The 20,196-nt window shown below is 42.8% G+C and overlaps 1 protein-coding gene across 2 annotated transcripts in view; it reads right to left on the bottom strand.

Annotated features, from left to right (window-relative positions):
* si:dkey-106n21.1 (solute carrier family 23 member 2) overlaps positions 1-12,088 on the bottom strand; it is a 41,894-nt gene extending 29,806 nt beyond the window's left edge. For both annotated transcript variants that reach the window (XM_046394866.1, XM_046394868.1), the window contains exons 1-2: positions 11,826-12,088; positions 3,780-3,932 (exon numbers count right to left, since the gene is read on the bottom strand). In XM_046394866.1, the coding sequence (XP_046250822.1) occupies positions 3,780-3,932; positions 11,826-11,897 (225 nt within the window). In that variant the 5' untranslated portion in view covers positions 11,898-12,088. The remainder of the gene's footprint in view (positions 1-3,779; positions 3,933-11,825) is intronic.
* Between the last annotated feature and the right edge of the window lie 8,108 nt (positions 12,089-20,196).

The raw sequence follows: 20,196 nt of genomic DNA, 5'->3' as shown, positions 1-20,196 counted from the left end.
AAAACAGACTGTTGTAATGCTCTGTTCTCTGGCTTGCATAAGACAGGAGCAAAATGTCCCCAAATGGTCCAGAATCTTCATATGATCGAATGTGTTATAGTATATAAAAACCTATATAGTATATATAGGTATATAAAAGCAGTACTTATGTCTCTGCACTGGCTCCATGCGAGAACTGATTTTATTTCTCCATATAGTTTATCCTCACTTGAATCCACAGGGCAGATGGTGTCTTACACTGTACAGACTGTAAAACCCACTGAGGCTTTGTGATTTGTGACTTTTGGTTATATCAGTAAAATCCACTTGATGACTTGACTGCTGGGCCCTGCTGTTGTTTTATGTCTATACAAAGCACACCAAGATCAAAAGCAAATAACGCCAGAAAAACAAGTGGTAACTGTGTGCAGAAATGAATAACATACGTAGCATACAACATACAAAAAAAATATATATGTTCCAAAATGTGTGAAGACTGTGTTCTTCAAAGAAATGACATATATAATAACCAGACTGTGTTCTTCAAAGAAATGACATATATAATAAGGAAACACTGGCGAAAACAAGAACCTAAACAGCCAGTTGTTATAATTATTATTATCAGCTGTCTCTCACCAGAAATGTGCATTGTTTCATTCTCCCGACTTGAAGGAATTACCAACAACTTAAAGCATGATAGAAAGCCCCACACTTCAAACACATGTTGTTGTTCTTTGCGTTTCCTTTGTCTGGGGCCAACCGCGTCTCCTTTATTGCTTTTGTATGTTACTATACTACACCGTTTTCATAATTACATTGTGGTCAAACATAATCATTGTCTGGATAATGTTTAGAGACGAAGGTTCACTGAGGGAATGAACTGTACATTTATATACTGCGCTCCAGTCACAGGAAGCCATTTAGTGTGGATGGTGGAAGTACAAAGTGCTCTGAAAGAATCCATGGTTTGCATCCAGACTGCTGTCTGTGATCAGCTTCCGGCAACAAGAGCACTTCGGTAAGGACTAAGGAAAGTTCGTGTTTAATCTTGTCTATCCTATCTGTTTCTCAAAGACAACTTTCTCTGTATTAAAATAGTCCATGATGTGACCAAGTGCTGCCGGAGCCTAAAAGTAAGTACAGTATGATTAAGTTGAATAATGCTGTAGTGCCTTTGAGTGGATGGTGTACTGCAAGTTTGCCTAGTTTGGCAGAAAATAACTGAAATACGTTGTCACATTTGTCACAGTGACATTTTTCAACTGGCCAGGACAAAAGTATCCAGACAGACCTCTTTATGGGGCTGTTTTCAGGGGTCTGGGCTCGGCCCCTGACTTCCAGTGAAGGGAAATCTTAATGCTTCAGCATACCAAGACATTTTGGACAATGCTCTGCTTCCAACTTTGTGGCAACAGTTTGTTGAAGGCCCTTTTCTATTCCAGCATGACTGTGCCCCAGTGCACAAAGCAAAGCTCCATAAAGACATGGTTGGATGAGTTTGGTGTGGAAGAACTTGACTGGCCCACACAGAGCCCTGACCTCAACCCAAACTCAAACTCATGACCTTTTGGTCTTCTGATTTTCTTATGTAAGCACCAGAGAGTTGTGCCGAATACCGAGGCATGGTGGACAGCTTCGAGGAGTGGTGTCGACAGAACCACCCGCAGCTCAACATAGGGAAAACTAAAGAGCTGCGGGTGGACATCAGGAAGAAGAGTACCCCCCACCCCAACCCTATCAACACCAAGGGTACTGAGGTGGACATTGTGGACTGCCACAAGTAACTGGGGGTCCACACAGATGATAAACTGGACTAGACAGCCCACACCAATGCCCTCTACAAGAAAGAGCAGACTCGCCTTTTCCTCCTGAGGAGACTCAGGTCTTTTAATGTCTGCAGGACAATGCTGCAGATGTTTTACCACTCAGTGGTCTCCAGTGTCATCTTCTACGCTGTGGTGTGCTGGGGCAGCAGGGTGAAGGCAGCTGATGCCAACAGGCTCGATAAACTCATCAGGAGAGCTGGCTCTGTCCTGGGGGTGTCTGAGCAGAGGATGCTGAGGAAACCACTCAACATCCTCAACAACAAGTCACACCCCCCCTGCATGCCACACTGGAATCCTACCGCAGCACCTTCAGTCGCAGACTGAGACCACCGAACGCTCCACAGAACGCCACAGGAAGTCCTTCCTCTTCAACCCATCCCCTTTCACCACATGGGACAATAACAATACTCTGTTATTTTTATAGTACTCTGTTATTTTCTATATTACTCTGTTATTTTTATATTTTGTTTGATTACTTGTTACTTTTGCATGCTTCTTTGTGTTGCAACACTGGCATAACAATTTCCTGCGGTATCAGTAAAGTTCTTATCTTATCTTATAATTTACTGCTGGATGAATGGCTGTCATTAATGACTTAATGTCAGTGACACCTACTTATAAAAGCAGTCCAACATTTTCAAAATCAAGTGCTTTAAATCACATTAACAAAGAGTTGTAATTTGTTTTGTAATACAACAAGCATTAAACATTAAACAACAGCACTTTATTAACATGAGCGTCGTCACATGAGTTCCTGTGGAACAAACAAAGCTAAAGCTGTCATATTTTTTTCAAAAAACGATGGTGAGGTAAAAGATGGTGAGAATCCCAGAAACTATAACAGTGTGGCTGATAAAATAAGGTCTGAAGTTTGAGAAATGCCACGGTCATCACAGGCTTCATGTCTCATGTGTACAATAATAAGGAAGGTAATACAATACAATTCACGGGTTACACCTGAACTCTTGGACACGAGCCTGACCCCAGATCCATACGGTTCAGAAACATGTTCTATGTGGTCATTTCATCAGGTCCTATTCATCCACTGTGGGTTCTGGGTCTAACATTATGTGTAATACCCTAGCCTAAGAAGCTGTGATTATGGAGTGCAACAACAACTGCAAGTAAGCAGCAAAATACATCTCTGGCCACAAGGTGGCACCAAATGAGCTCAGGCTTTTCTTGGAGAGCACAGAGCAAATTAGCAATGCTATTATTAGCATCTGTGGCAACAAATGAGAAATCATCATTTTCATTCAAGAGGGTAAGCAGTTGAACTTATCTTTATTATGCTAAATGCAACTAAACTTAAGGGCTGATTCTAAAACAGTCATGTTTGTCGCCTGTCACCATGACAGCAAGTGGACTTTTAAAGCTGATATAGCGACGGGATTAGCAGTGTTAATTTGATCAACAGTGGAGGAGTAACAGAAACCTTGCATCTATTTCACCAACTTTCTTGACCAGGAGAATGGATTATGGATTATATGCTTCACAGCCAGGAACAGGGAAGAAGATTAGTAACAGCACATTTGGTAAGACACAAAGTTTTGTTTTCACAACATGTAAATTAACTTGCGTCTCTTGGAAAGATTGAAATATGGCATTTCTCAGTTCTGCGTGGATCAGGGTAACAGAGAGGTGTGATTTGGCTCCACATAGTGCATTTAGAGGTCTTTTTGGGTTCGGACCTGTTGGACCTGTGAAGACCTCTGTATCACACTAATGTGACAACGATATATTGTATCTTAACAAATAGAACCCTTTACTGTCAGCTATCAGAATTATTTATCATCCATGTGCAAAAATGCAACAAAACTTCTATGCTGATTTGGTGCTGATGGCTTCTTAAAGCAATAATACTTATGTGAAATACAAGCAGATTTAAAGAGGGATTTCTGCACTACTTTTCAGTATATGAAGGATAGTAAGAGGGTTTCACATTGGACCATAGAGGACATGAGGTTAATTTACCTGGAAGCCAAGCAGAATGCAGAGATACCATGGCGGTCTGTCATTGAGCGAGTAAACCAGATCTGAACCTTTGTCCACAGCCTCCTCCAGGTCCTCTGAGTGTGGCTCCTCGATGTCCACAGCAAGCTGCGGCTGTTCATCACTGTCTTTGCTCTTGGTAAGAAGCACAGCAAAGGCAGACAAGTCATTCATTCACCAGTTTCATTTATCAAAGCCGCTTCAAATAAAGAACAATATTCTCTTATGAATTAGGTTTAATTCCCTCCAGACTACTTGAACACCAACTCCCAGTATTTCTGAACAGCACAAACATACCAGTCACTCACTGTGGTATTGCACATACCACAAACCCTCACAAAGTAATGTAGGTTTTTTAATGGCTTTGCTGTTTTGTTGAAAACAGAGTGTAGTTCCAGGAAAGTCTTCTATCTTCAATCTAGAGCTGTTGGTTTAGTTAAATTCAGATGATCATAAATACTGAGCACATACCAAGCTTTAAAATGATGTGAATTATGACAAGTTGAATGTCCATGTGGGCGATAGTGGACAGCAGGTGGGGCGAACAACATACCTTCTCCCAAATCATATCAAGATGCTGTTGATGAAGGTGTCTAAGACTGAACTGCTCTGGTGGTCCTCCCACATTTTTCACTCTTTATGTGCACCATGATACTTCCCTCCACTCTGACAAGGAGGCACAGTGTTTGCTGCTTTGGGGTACAACTTACTGAGCGTGGTTGCATTCATGCGTCTTAAAAACTTGAAGAGAGGATGTTTGGACAGCTGTTGTTAAAGTGAAATAAGAGAACTGTGTGTAGCTCCTGCTGCAAGTGGTTACCAAGAGATGAAAGTAGTTTTACTTTGTATTGATTACATGTTTAGTTAGGTGTGTGTATACAGATGTAAGTATGCATGGGAATAATTGTTATATATTTACATTCATTTGAATCAGTTCAGTGTAATGTCGCATGGTAACAGTTTGCAGACGGAGAGACAGACAAACAGACAGATACGTAGATACTTTGCAGTGGGTCTGAATATGTCTTCCAAACTGCTGAGATGCACAGAAACTGCATCAACTGCTATTTGGATTTCTATGAAATAATAATAAGAAACTTTATGTGATTAGCACCTTTCATACAAGAGCTCAAAGTGCCGTACAACTTTGGAGCATTTCTATGTTGTACGGCACTTAAGCTTCTGCCCAAAACCAACTTGTAAATTCTACACATAAATAAAATGCTACAGCAGCTACTGGTAGTATGAAAACTTAATCTTTTGTCACAGGGAACACTGCATTCGTGTTAACACGCAGTTTAAGTTTTCAACCTTCAACCCCCAGAGATCCTCTTCTCATCGAGGTGTTGTTTGCTCCCCTTTTGATGTAAAATACCTGATGTAATGAGTTGTGTGACATGTAGCTCTCACAGTTCACGTTGTCTCAGGCAAAGTCATGAACCTTTTCAGGATTAACCTCAATTTAGTCTTACAAATACCATAAGTGCCTTCAAACGGAGCTATATCTTCTACTGTTCCAGTAAAAACACATTTTTCTTTGTCTTTTAAATCATTGTGGGGAGGTCAAGCACAAGACATATCATAGAAATGTGAGACAAATGGACATCGTCCACAGGTGTGCAACACTGCAAACTTTCTTCCCACTATGTAAAGACAGAGTGGGTCAGGTGGATTAGTGTGGACAGAAATAGGTTTCATGAGTGAAAATGGGATGCAAAAATATTTTTTATCAACATATATTTTTGATTTCTAAGTAAATCAAGTGTGATAAAGTATGTCCATGTAGTCCATGCAGCGGTCAGAACATGGAAACAGTCTCTGCTTGATGTGACAGAAAACATTGTAGTCAGTGAAGCAGTCAAAATAAAGGCCATGCCAATTTTCAATTACATGTAAATCATGTAGACCCACACATTGTCTCTTGGAAAAATGGTTTTCCCACTTGAAAAGACTTTATAATTTTGCTGAAAAGCCAGATGTCTATGTTTTCCACAAATAACCAAATCCACATGTATCATGTGATGCACTCTCACAAGCAGACGTTAAACAAAGTTCAAAATGTACATGTGACATACTTTGCATTTGTTCAGGTTTTGGTGGCGTGTGGTAGTAGATAGCAAAGCGTATTTGTGATCATTTAATAAAGGCTCTAACACATCCTTCACTACTACTGACGCTCAATGTTCTGCACAGGTTGGAGCTTTGGTCAGAGGTGTACACCTGTCATCTGTGGTGGCAGCCTGTTGTATCCTTGTTATGTGCTTTTCTTTGGCACCTTTTGGGAAAAAGCGCTGATGACGGATGTAAGTGTGACTTGTATTTAACGATTATTAAGACTGAGTGATCTTTAAGGGCCTGTCTGACATGTGAGACCGGGCGTTGTCTACCAATGCAAAGAGGTCAGCTCCTTAAAAACAGGCCACACGGGACAGATCAATTTCAAGTGAGTCTGTGACTCTCAAACACTGTTGAGGATGTGGCTGTTTGAAGCCTGAGTGTGCCTGGTTTGATTTTTGATTTTATATATGCGTTAACCATGGAAAGTTATAAAGCAACACATTTTGTTGAGATATAGAGAAAAAAAAACATCAAAAAAACATCTACAGGCTGTCCTCCATTTTCAGGAATATTCCAGTTCCCTTGTCATAGGCTATATTTGTACAGTATATGATGGGATGTCTCATGAGACCCATGAGTTGTCTTCAAATGTAAAGAGGTCATTTCCCTCTTAACACAGCCCACATGGGACGGATCAGTTCGCTCAAAAAGAGAATGTGAGAATTCTCTTTTGACAGTTTGTTTGAAGTGTAAGAGGTGGCAGATGACACCAGTGTGGGACTCGTGACACAGGTGTTCAGGATGGTGTTTGAGACGTGGATGAGCTGAGGGAATAGTAATTCTGCTGTAACTGTGGTGGAAAAAGAGAAAGAAAGAACAAAAATTATGTCTGCAGACTTTCTCAAATCAGCCCACAGACTGATGCTTGTAGGGAGCCTGGTTTAACGTGAGTGTAAGCAAGCAACAGTTCAGATTATTTCCTCTCAAATCATAAAGAAGAGAAATTAAGCAAGTACAGAGCACTGAAGTTAAAAACTGCAGACTAAATAACCACTGTAAACATTTATTTTAAAGAAATACTTAATTTAATAGGTTACAGCTGCACTTTCAGATCTTGTAAGTCTTAGAAAGGCTATTGTCTGTTGCATCATCCCTTTCACTGGATGCCTTATTAGACACAAGATAAGACCTACGCAGAATTTAAGCCACATTCTGCAGCCTTCGTTCTGAAACTGGCGTTCAGAGAAACAATCCACGTTGTTGTGCAGGTCCTGTTGCATCTGCTTCACACAGCAGTCACATGACGGAGTGCAGACCGTGCAAACATGGGCCCATCTGCATCACATTTCTCTCTGGCCTTGATGTGTGCTCATGTCACTAAGTTCACACAGTATACGCAGACGTTTGCTGCAGGGATTGCATTCATTTGCTTCCATCTAGTGGTTTTCTGCCTGCACCCCTCCAGCCACAGGACAGGAGGCTGGAAATGCATCTTAATCACCATAAAAACAAACAAAATGTTTCTTATATTCCCTAAACGTCGTGGGTGGGTCGGTCACGGTTTTATTTATAGCATTTTCAAATCAAAAATGTCTTCTTCCAGAAACAGCTCCACCTACTTCACTTTTCCTCGTGTATGGGTGGCAGCAGAGAGGTGGATGTCTCCAAAGCCTATAGGGATCTACGACATTGACCTTGTAAGTGCAATTTCCCTGATTCGATTACAGATGGAGACATTTGTTTCATGTCATCACAAACGGAATGAGACAGACCCTTTTTACTTTATGAAACCACAGCCTGTGGAGCTCCCCGGGCGCTTGATGCTGCCCACTGCTCCTGTGTGTGTTGCATGTGTGTGTTCAACTAAGGATGGGTCAAATGCAGAAGACGAATTCAGTGTGTGTATGTAAAAATATTCTTCATAAAACCTGCTGAATGATAAGTTTATACTCTTGTCATTTAAGTTTATAACCACATTGTTTCTCTCATTCTGAGCTCTGTCTTGCGTGTCTCATGTGAGTACTGCGTCTGTGTACTTCTGTCCTTCAGCTAAGGGTTATTCTTTGTATTTTTTGTTTCTTGTTTGAAGGTCTACAAGCGACCTCTTCTTTAGTGAAAATAGCGCTTGCCGGGGAATGATAAATGCAGCAGAAGTGGTTGTGTGGTGTGCATAACAGTGGAAGGTCTGTTTGCAATCAGACATCGCATGGAAAGGCTACAGTCCTAACAGGTTATAAATTCAGAGTGAAACGCTAAATGGTTGTGCCTCTGATATGGGAATATTTCAGAAAGTTGCTAATTTGCTAACAAGCAAAGATCGGGTGCTGTTTTCTGAAGTGGACAAAATATTCTGCGTGAAATAAATATTCTTGCTCAGCCATCTCTCAGCCTCCCCACTGGGGACCTGCTTGTAAATGGGAGACCGATTATTGGAATGAAGCTGTGAAAGAGTTCTATTGTTGAACGCTCCTCACTCGTGTTTAAGGTCATCCGACTTTTTCCACAACCTTTCCATACCCTAATCGTACTGTGACTCCTAAAATATAAAAATGTCAATAATGCTTTAGTTACGGTTGTTATTACAGATGTCCATCTTTTGCAACATGGCAGTAAGTTCTATTCTATTCAGTTAAAAATAATAAAAAGCTGGCTACACTATTTTTTTCTCACAGCCAGACAGACACACACATGGTGGTAAAAGTGTGGTTAATCATAACTAAAGCTGGCCAGTGTGATCATTCAGAGCGCAGCATCATGTGCTGAGATGTGTGCCTCCCATGTCACAGCTGTGATGATATGGATGGATAAGTTGCGAGTGGGAAAACCAATCAGTTTGTTGGCTTCATGGATGACCTTCAACTTCAAGTGGCCCTTCAGGTCAGTGACTGAAAACACACTGAGGACAACTAACCAAGTGGTCCATGATGCTGTTGGTGTTTGGTGACTGCTTGCAGCACTGTGAACTTTTACACCTTGCTGATTCAAAGTGAGGATGTTGTTCAGTGTAATGCAGAGATATCTGAACGCCTGAACCACCTCAACTCTCTCCTCCTTACATGTTGTACAAAGGCGAGACTCCAGGCAGTCTCAGGGGAGGCTCAGTGAATGGAAGCGGTCCAAGTCCTGTCAAACGGCCATGTGAGGCCATCATGGCTTTTTTTTTTCAAGCTTTGTGTGAGGGGAGATCCACAGTGACAAAATGAAGATTCATCATATGGTGGTTTCAGAATGCTAAAGGCGCAGTATGTAATTTAATGTTAAGGATGTTTATGTCACAGCATGAACTATGAAATTCTGCTAAGTATACAGATAAATCAAAACAAACAGAAGGGTCATCTGCACATATGAAATTGAGATTTAAGAAAAAGGGGGAAACTGGGAATACTTTTTAACTTCCTATATTTTCACATTTTAATCCAGAAGCCGACAGCTGGCTTACTCCATTGCGCACAAGACCATCTTGTTTTTCATACTTCTTTGTTTTTCAAAGTTAATATTAACACAGGTACTCTTATCAATTACTGGTGTTCACTCCCAGTAGCCCGGAGCTTGAGTATGAAGTGTCTTTTCATGTCAGGAATTTGTCCTCAAACAACCAACGAGGTCACACCCGAACACTCATCACTGAACCTGACAGCACAACAGCCAAGCTGTCACTGGTGCCAAGCATGCAGCAGGAGCTGGTGAAGCTGGCAGGCAAGTTCAACAACATTGACTCACAGTTTTAGACCATCTTTTTTATGTGTGTGGTTTGTATGACGACTTCTGCCCTGGTCTCACCTTGATAGTGTTTATCATATCTCTCTTCCAGAAATTCTAAGCTGGATATCGAAATTTTCTTCCGTTCAAAGCTAATTTTTTCCCAGATTCAACTCAATTCTTAAGGTATGCACAAATATAAATACAGTACAGCTCTATAAATACAGCTCAGCTTACAGCTTAGCAAAACACAAGCAAATAGACCAAATACACAAACAAACTGAGAGAACATCTTCATCAGTTTGGAACAGTTCCACTGCAAACCCCCTGCAGACAGACAAACACCTTGCACAACCGTCAGTGTATTCTTTGTCAGATTATTTGAATTAGCAGACTAATAACAGGCTAAGGCTAAGTTGTCACCAATAATAAAATGCCATCACAATGTAAAACTGAACAGAAAAGAAAAAGATTCATTTCCAGCTCTCGTGGTAAAGCTCCTTTGTATCTGTTTTCCTTTGTGCTACTTGCAGCACATTTGTCCATATGGTTGTGTTGTGTGTATTTGCAGTGTGTATGTTGTCAGAATGATGAAGATGCTTTCTTTTTGTCTATTTCTTTTCTTAAGTTGCAGTGCACTGAGCTCTCAAAATACGTTAAAAAACAACCTCCCCTGAGGAGATCAGTGGTCAGAGTTACTGCACTGTGATAGTGTTCCACTGACCAGGGGAAGCCAAAGTCCACCAAAAAGTAATAAGAGATGCAGGCTAAGCCATGCGGAAAGAAGTTCTGTTTCACATGAAGCCGGCCTTTGTTGTTGGAGTTTAGCCTCTGATGATACCTGAAACTCTAAATGGCCTTCTTTTGGACATGAAGCTAAACTGACAAACAAAAGCTTGCTTGTGGAAACCACTAGAAAAATAAAAATAACCCTAACCCTGCTAGAGTCGAGACATTCCAGGTTTACTGTGTAAAAAAGTCCATTTACAGTCACAAAATAATCCAAGCGTACACACAGCATGAGGACATGAACTGTGGACTCTGGAAGCTTTGGTCTTCATCACCAAACAGACATAAGAAATCAGTCCATTTTGACAAAAACTTCCATCCATCCATCCATTTTCTATACCGCTTATCCGTTAGGGTCGCGGGGAGCTGGAGCCTATCCCAGCTGACTACGGGCGAGAGGCGGGGTTCACCCTGGACTGGTCGCCAGTCAATCGCAGGGCCAACACACAAAGACAGACAACCACACACTCTCACACTCACATCTAGGGGCAATTTAGAGTAGCCAATTAACCTCATGTGCATGTTTTTGGTATTGTGGGAGGAAGCCGGAGAACCCGGAGAAAACCCACGCAGGCACAGGGAGAACATGCAAACTCCACATAGAAGGGCCCAGACCGGGATTCGATCTGCACTCGCTGAAACACGTATCCTCCTCTGTTTCCAAACATTATGTTTGGAATCACTTATCCACCATCATCAGCCTGGAGAAGAGACTTCTGAGATCTCTCACATGTTACAAGCTTTTGCTAAGTTTAGCTCTAAACACTGCAGAAAGTCTTAATAAGGCACCAAATATTGAAATCAGCTCTGAAAATTAAATCTTTCGTATGACAGGATTATCTGCAGGCAACATGGTGCATCCAAAATAATGTGTCTTCTCAGGTGTGGAGGTACCTTTCCACCATTTTATTCTTGAAACATTTTAGCATTTTTCTAACAAACTCAACTGTTCCAACAGAGGAAAACCTAAATATAATGAACATCTCATTCATCTGTGGTGCTTTAGTTGTGAAATAGGCAAAAAATAACCCCACAACTCAAATAAATATTGTGCAGCTGTGTACACTTGCACACCCCACGCAGCCAGACCTTCACTCCATTCACAACATTTCTGCTTTTAGTCCTTGTGTCCTTGGATCCTTGTCACATTGTTTGAAAGCAAGCATTCGATAATACTTGTCTAATGTCTTTTGTCTAACACATGCACACTCTGGTCATTTCACATTCCACAGTGACTTACATTCAGCTCTTACTGTAAGAACACAGCACCGCTTTCTGCTTTCTCATGGAGTTCAAGCAAAAACAAAATAAAACTACTAAAGAAGAAAACAACTTTTATATCTGAATTATTCAGATTAGAAAAATTTGCATGTGACTCTGTTTGAGCTCACATTCTCACCCAGTGTTTGACACCTAACTTTTGTTGCTGTCATAAAGCACTACGGACTAATAAGGAGAGAATTAAGATGACGCTGAACTTACTCCGAATCCATGGTTCACTGTGCCCTGCTCCATGAGCCCAAGCTCTGTTCTCTGCTCTGCTGCGAGACGCATTGTGATAAGGTGAGGCAAGGTGGTGTGAAGTTGCTTCTGAGGACCATGGAAGTAAAACTCTTACTGACCCAAGACCCCAGCGGATGACGTGAACGGCTGCCTCACGTCACCAGGGAAACTGGGTATCGCAGTCCAACGAGACGCTCAGTTGTTTTGCAAAGTCCTCCGTGGCTCTGAAACGTTTCTGGTCTGCTGAAGAGATTGTAGGCTTTATTTACGCATGTCAGGTCATGTGCCTGCTGTTGTGTGACGACGGATCCTACGAGAGGACACAGCCATATTTGTCACATGAATCTGTAATTTGTCTTACTAATCAGTTCTCATCTTATCAAAAGTTTAAAAAATTTGAGAAAAGGTGTCGTCATGTAGGATTTAAGTGAACCAGCCTTCAGTGATTGATTTGATTCTTGACTCTTTCACCAGTTAAGGTACAGCAGTTCACATTTGTCACGTGTCACGTTGTGACTCTTGATATTTAAGTAGGATGAAATTGTTTAGTATCAGTTTATTTCCCTAACAGATCACTGTGTCACAGTGATGCTGCATGCTTTTCATTTGCCTCAGGCCTTTGGTATATTTCACGTCGTGAACTTCTCATTAAAACGTAATTTAAGGAAGCCAGAGACCAAACATGGCTGCACACTCTGCTGTACAGCTCCTCAAGTCTGAGGAAGAATTATAAAAATTGTAAATTCATGCCTATTTATGGACATATTTCTCTCATAAAGACCCTACACAGAATGAAATCAAGTACAACATCCTGCTAACAAATTGACTGTCCAGGCAAAATGTTAACTTAAATGTAGATTTTTTAAAGATCTCTTTCTCTTTTTGAAGCATTTAAAAACAAATTTGTCTGCTTTCTAAAGTTCTTCAGACTTATCATGACTTATCATGGTGATTCATTAAGAAAGAGTAAAAAGTGTTAATTTATGTTCCATGCCTCTCCGATGTATTGAAATGAACTGCGGTGTATAATCTCAAAAAGCGGGAGGTGCACGACTGCATAATGCAACAACTTGATGAGCACATAAAGAATGCTTTTTTTGGGTCTGTGTTACATATGATGTATCTGAAACGCAGAAACTTTGTATGTGGTGTGGGTGTGGCAGTCCGTGTCAGAATCAGAATCAGCTTTATTAGCAAAGTTTGCGCATACAAACAAGGAATTTGACTCCGGTTACACTTTGCTCTCAAGTACACAACAAACACCTAGCAGTAAGAAACATAAAAGATATTATATACAATAAGATGAAGATAATAAGTTAAAACTACTAAATACAGTAACAGTTCATTTGTGGAATAGTGCAATGACAGTGTAGGTAGACTAAGATTTTTTAAAATAAATAAATACAGTGCAAGGCAATGCTGTGCAAATAGGCAGATAATAATCATACTGTATGGTTAAATAAATAAGTTAGATGAGTATGACATCTGTGGCTGTCATAGTCCAGTGTAAGGATGGGGGGGCTGTTTCAGAGTGCTCAACAGAGTGACTGCTTGGGGAAAGAAGCTGTGTTTGTGCCGGCTGGTTTTGGCAGACCTGTACCACAGAAATCAGTTCATTCCCATGTCATGGCATATTTCATTTTTATGAGAGTGGTGATCATTAAGAAAAGGTTCTCTGAGCAGCAAAGGGCTGTTGCTTTCCTGAGCTTGGCAGCAGGAAGATGACTTTGCATAGACTGAAATGAGCAGAACATTGGATCTTGAGTAAGAAAATAATGTTGAATGTACTGTTAAGTAATACTTGTGTTGAATAAAAATTGCATGAGTTAAGAAGCCCAGGTTAGGTACTAAGTCGAGAAAAAAATAAAAATTGTTTCTTTAAGGTTTTTCTTTGCTAAGATTGATATCAGCTGAATACAAACATATACTACAGTCTCATTGTAAACACACAGACAGCTCTGCAGCTCTAACAGCTTCCACTCTTCTGTGAAGGCTTTCCACAACATGTTGGAGTGTTTCTGTGGGAATTTGTGCCCATTCATGCAGCAGAGCATTTGTGAAACACAGTCCCATTTCACTCCTGAATTCAATAATAAACAAGTCTTTCCCAATACTTTTGTCTATATACTACTTTCACCAAGTCCCTCAAGGTAACAAATTCAAAGCTGTGGATTGCTTTTCTCTGAGCTTAAAGGTCATAAATTTCTTGAGTGACTTGGACAAGAACAAGTCAATGACAATGACAGACTATACACGTTGATTCCAACACAATGGCAGCTTACTGTCTTTCACAATCACAATGGAGCAACTTCCATGAACAAACAGCATCTGAAGTGATATGTGTGGTACTGGCTGCTGTGTTCAGCCAACAACAACAACAGGAAAAAACTGCCTTGTAGCCACAATGCCATCATTCCTCTTTCACTTCAGCATGTTTACAGTTATGCATTAATGATTGCTCTATGCTACTGTTGGTCAACATCATCCACACATCATGGACTTTGTCATGGAGGGCCAAAGAAAGTTCTGACATTCTCATTGATTTGTTAGGATGTTGAACACAGGATATAAAACAGCTGGCAGCCGTTTTCATCCCTGGCGCCCTCCACCTGTCAGATTGGGTTGATATTGTGCAATCTGAACTAGCATCAATCTTACATAGGGCCGAGAGTATTTACCTTCTTGACAAGAAAAAACAGTGCAGCTGCTTTGAATCAAATTAAGATACTAAACGTCTTTGTTTAGTTTGGTGCACCGCTGAGACTTGGGTATAATGTGTGCCATTGCACCATGTGGGGCTGAGTCAAAGGAGATACAACAGTTTGTGCTCGCTTAGGAAATTCTGCCTCAATGTCTGAGCCAACTTGAGGAATGTCAAAGGCCTTCAGTGTTCTGTAACCCTTAGATTTTCTTATTTATGAGTTTCTTCATGTACCTACATCATCCCCACAAAGAAACCCCTTGGTCATGGTCAGTGTTTCTCAAGGCCCTTGAAGCACAGAAAGTAGCATTAGCTGTCACAGATTCTGTAAGTATTTAAATTACACATTTCCATGCTCATTTTCTCACTTGATTCTCTCAAGTCCACTCTCCAGATTCTTTTTTTCGCAAAGTTGCTGCTGAGATTCTGTAGAGCAGGTGTGTGAAGTGATTTGACATGGTGCTGCTTGCAGTGAAAAGACTCTTTGTGCCTTCATGCATTCACAGCTCAGAAGAATGATGTGGTGAGTTTTTCACATGACAAGGGGTGAGAAGAGGTGGGAATATTTCCATCCTGAGAAAGCTAACTTTTTTGTCACTCTGTAGTTTCATTAACTCAAAGCACAATGAGTCAGTGGACTTGGACTTGAATATCCAGGACTTGTCAGATGATACTTATTCTATATTCAGTATAAAAGGTCTTACACATATTGTATTGTTACAAAGCTTAAATTCAGGAGTGGGTAGCCAGACAGAAATCTAACAGTGTAATGTGTAACCAATCATTCTAGCAGTTCGACAGATCAGTTGACGGTGTCTAATGAAACATGTGAGTAGACGTTATTTGAAAAGATTTGTTGAGAGGTTCATTTCCAGATTTTGATGAACCATGAGTCCTTATGACACTGTGACACTTGAAAGAAAAGGAGCTCACACAGCATGGTAGTTGCTGAACCTTAAGCAAGGAAGTGGTCAGATAACTTAAATCAACCAACGCTGACACAGTAATGTGATGTTCTGATCATGTTGCAAAAAGGAAGGAAGCTCAGGGTGGACAGGGAGACATCTCATCTCTTCTCTTTGCCCAACCATAACCAAGAAAGTTTATTGCTTAATTTATAACTTTTTGTTCTAAGTGTGTTTTTTTACTAACACTTAATAGCTGCAGTGTCAAAAGGTTCATATGGGGTTCTTGAGTAACATAAAAATATGTGGAAACCCTACTTGAACAAATTAATTTTCTGAAACAGACCAGTGAATATTCTAATCAACCTAAAATACAGTCGACCCGAACAGACCAGAATACAGCATTTGCAACCTTATGATGTAACCCAGATCTCATAACAAACAGTAGCTGTTGAAAAGATCTGTAAAACATGTAATTTCCTCCTCTTGCTGACACACACTCTCCACTCTTGTAATGAGTATAACGCAGCACATGGTCAGAAATAATCACGAGTTTGCTTGAATCTACTAAGACATCATGCATACTTTCACAGACCCACTGCAAAAGAATGGAAGACCAGATTAGACTGAAGTCCAATCACTCAGTTAGGAAGTATTGGGACACACCTTTTTATTATTGATTTCAGGTGTGATATGGGGTTGTGTTTCAGAGCTCGGCCCCTGACTTTGAATGAAGGGAAATCTTAATGCTTCAGCATACCAAGACATTTTGGACAATGCTATGCTTCCAACTTTGTGGCAACAGTTTGTTGAAGGCCCTTTTCTATTCCAGCATGACTGTGCCCCAGTGCACAAAGCAAAGCTCCATAAAGACATGGTTGGATGAGTTTGGTGTGGAAGAACTTGACTGGCCCACACAGAGTCCTGACCTCAACCCCATCCAACACCTTTGGGATGAACTGGAATGGAGATTGTGAGCCAGGTCTTTACGTCCAACATCAGTGTGTGACCTCACAAATGCTCTACTGCATGAATGGGCATGAATTCCCACAGGAACACTTCAACATGTTGTGGAAAGCCTTCACAGAAGAGTGGAAGCTGCAAAGTTGTCTGTGTGTTTAGAGCAAGATGTTGAAGTCCCTGTTGGTGTAATGGTCACATGTCCCAACACTTTTGTCTATATAGTGTAGTTTGGTCAGAAGATGGAGGTACAGACTACATTATGACACATGGCTGCAATAAACGGAGTAGAAGTATTGGACATAATAAAAATAGCTGTTTCCCAGTCACATCTAGATCTTCTGGATGAAGAAGAAAAAACAGTCATTTTGGCTCTTGGAAACGTGGTATTTAATTTGGTAATTTGGAGAGCCACACTTGTTGACCCGCTTGGTAGGTAGGTGCAGTTGTACGGCGGCGGTTGGCAGTGGTAGTATAGCGACCCACAGAATGAAGGAGGGTGGAGCGAGCTTGCAGCCATGTTCTGCAGCAGCAGTGAATGAAGGCTTAGACAGACAGACAGGAAATGCTTCCAGTTCTTGGTTCATGCACTCAGTCTGTCCATTGGTCTGGGGGTGGAATCCAGAGGACAGACTGGCAGTAGCACCCAGCAGACTGCAGAACTCCCTCCAAAATACAGAAGAAAACTGGGGACCATGGTCTGACACCATATCGACAGTGAGGCCATGCAGGTGGAATACATGGAGCAGAACCAACTGAGCAGTCTCTTTAGCAGTGGGGAGCTTGGGCAGAGCCACAAAGTGGAGCATCTCGCTGAAGCGGTCAACGATGGTCAGGATGACAGTGCGGCCATCAGAGGTGGGAAGACCAGTAACAAAGTCCAAGGATATGTGAGATCATGGGTGGGGAGGAATAGGAAGGGGTTGAAGCAGCCCAGCAGGATGCCAGCGAGAGGTCTTGCATTGACTGCAAGTTGGACAGGCATGATGTGTCCGTTTAACACCAGGTTGGCAGAAGAGCTTGGAGGAGTGGTCCCATAGTAGCACATTTGACCTCAAGGCTGGAGGGATGAAAAGGCTGGCAGGAGCTGGGACCTGATTGTCCTTCTGTGGCGGCTCTCACCCTCTCCTCTATGTCCCAGGTCAACGTGGCAACAAGGTAGGATGTAGGGAGGATAGGTTCAATTCTATCTACAGAATCCTCTGTCCTCTGAAACTGGTGGGAAAGAGTGTTGGGCTTGGCATTGCGGGACCGTGGACGGTAAGAGAGGGCGAAGTTGAAACAGGCAAAGAACAGGGACCAGCGGGCCTGGCGAGAGTTCAGTCTTTTAGCTGAGCGAATATACTCCAAATTCATGTGATCTGTCTACACAAGGAAAGGCTCCTTGGTGCCCTCCAACCAATAGCGCCACTCTTCTAGGGTCATCTTGACTGCAAACAGTTCCCTGTTACCAATGTCAGAATTTCTCTCAGTAGAGGAAAGGCATTGAGAGAAGAAGGCACAGGGATGGAGCTCATGGTCAGTGCCAGAGTGCTGAGACAAGACGGCCCTCACCCCAACATTTGAGGCATCCACTTCGACCACAAACTGGCATCCAGAGTCAGGCACCCGTCGGACGGGTGATGAGGTGAACCGATCCTTGAGGGTCTGGAAAGCTGCTGCAGCTGGAGGTAACCACTGGGAGGGTGCTTTGGAGAGGTTAGGGCGGTAAGAGGGGCTGCCATGGAACTGAAGTTGCGGATGAAGCGACGGTAAAAGTTAGCGAAGCCCAGGAAACGCTGAAGCTGTTTGTGGTTCTCAGGAACAGGTCAGGAGGTGACAGCTGAGACTTTGGCTGGGTCCATCTGGATGCTGCCTTGTGCCACAATGTCCCCCAGAAAAGACACTGAAGAGACATGGAACTCATATCTTTCTGCTTTTACATACAGGGAGTTCTCCAGGAGGTGCTGGAGGATGGACTGGACATGATGAATGTGTTGCTCTTTGGACTGGGAGAACGCGAGTATATCATCCAGATAAACAAAGAAACATTGGATGAGTATGTCTCAGAGTACATCGTTTATCAGTGCCTGGACGATGGCAGGGATATTGGTGAGGTCGAACAGCATTACAAGGTATTCGTAGTGTCCAGTTTGGGTATTGAATGCAGTCTTCCACTCATCTCCTTCTCTCCCTCTCTTCTCTGCCCCCCCCGGACCAGTTTAAAGGCAGTGGGGATGAGTGACAGAGGGTAACGGTTATGAATAGTGATATCATTCAGTCCTCGGTAGTCGATGCAGGGTCTCAATGTCTTGTCCTTCTTCTCAACAAAGAAAAACCCTGCTGCAGCAAGAAATGAAGGACGAATGATGCCTGTGGCCCGGGAGTCATTGATGTAAGTCTCCATAACTTTTCTCTCAGACAGAGAGTACAGGTGCCCCTTGGGAGGTGATGTACCAGGCAGGAGATCTATGGCGCAGTGGTAGGGGTGGTGCGGGGATAGAGATGTGGCTCTGGCTTTACTGAAGACCTGGTGGAAAGGTGGAGGGTGAACAGGAGACGTCTGATGTGTGACGGTGCCCAAGAGGTGTCCATCTAAGTCTCTAGCAGGAACCAGATGAGGCAAAGGAACCCGCTCGAGCCCCAGCTGAAGGACCACCTCCTCATCAATGATACAGGCATCAGTCCCAGAGTCAATGAAGATAGCCAAGATGTGAGGGCCATCCGGAAGGAGGAGGCGGCCTCGGAACAAAGGTCTCTGGTTTTGGGGAGGTGACATTGCAGTTGAGCTCACCAGGGTCTCCCCCACTACTGGTGAGCTCTGGCTTTTGCTGGACAGTTGGTGATGTAGTGTCCTGCTACCCCACAATAGAGGCGGAGATTGAACTTGCAGCGGCACTCCTTCTCTTCCGGGGAGAGGGAGGTGTGACTCAACTGTATGGGCTCAGGCTCCCCAACCTGCTGATCCAAGGAGGTGACGTTGACTGTAGCAGCACCCCCATGGGAGCGAGGTGGAACAGAACGTTGGGTTCAGCGTTGACGCTTCTCTCATCAATGAGTCTGGATTCGAAGGGCGCTGCGGATGGCTAAATCAATCACTCTGTCCAAAGTAATCGGGGAGCCCTGTCAAACCAGTTCATCTTTATTGTAGTCAGCCAAACCATGGAGGAAGACATCACAGAGGGCTGAGCTGTTCCAACAGCTGTGGCTGGCTCTGGTGTGGAAATCAATTGAGTAATCTGCCACCGTTCACTCGCCTTGTTTCAGTTCCATCAGCCCATTCCATTTCAGACTCAGAACCACAATTTGCGAAATCAAAAACTTGCAAGGCTTGGCAGCAAACAGGTCAAAGGAAACACAGGCTGGAGACCACCTCTCCCACTCAGCTGTTCCCCACAGTCGGGTTCTGCCTGTCAGGTGGTTGATGACAAACGCTACCTTCACTGGTTCAGTGGCAAAGGTGTGGGGCTGCAGGGCGAAGAGAAGAGAGCAGTTGGTAAGGACGGGGCCGCAAGTCTCTTGATCACCGTCGTAACGCTCCAGGGTACCCTCCCGGGGCTAAGGAGCATCTCTGGGCGGAGAAGAGGCAGGTGCAGGAGCAGGAGCAGAAGCCGATGCTTCAGAAGAGGGAGCAAATCCAGCTGATGAAGAGAGCTGGCAGGGAGAATGTGGGACTCGTGAGCAGGTAATTGTCCAATAGTTCTCAACAGGCTCAACGAGTGCAGGGGAAGGGAAATAGTTCAAACTCACTGCTGAGGGAAGCCTTTCTGGAATTTGGGCTGCTAGCTGTTGCATCCGTCCAGCT

Source organism: Scatophagus argus, chromosome 7, assembly GCF_020382885.2.
Source record: "Scatophagus argus isolate fScaArg1 chromosome 7, fScaArg1.pri, whole genome shotgun sequence".
In the NCBI taxonomy this organism is placed as follows: Eukaryota; Metazoa; Chordata; class Actinopteri; family Scatophagidae; genus Scatophagus; species Scatophagus argus.
This window is presented reverse-complemented; position numbering and strand designations above follow the sequence as displayed.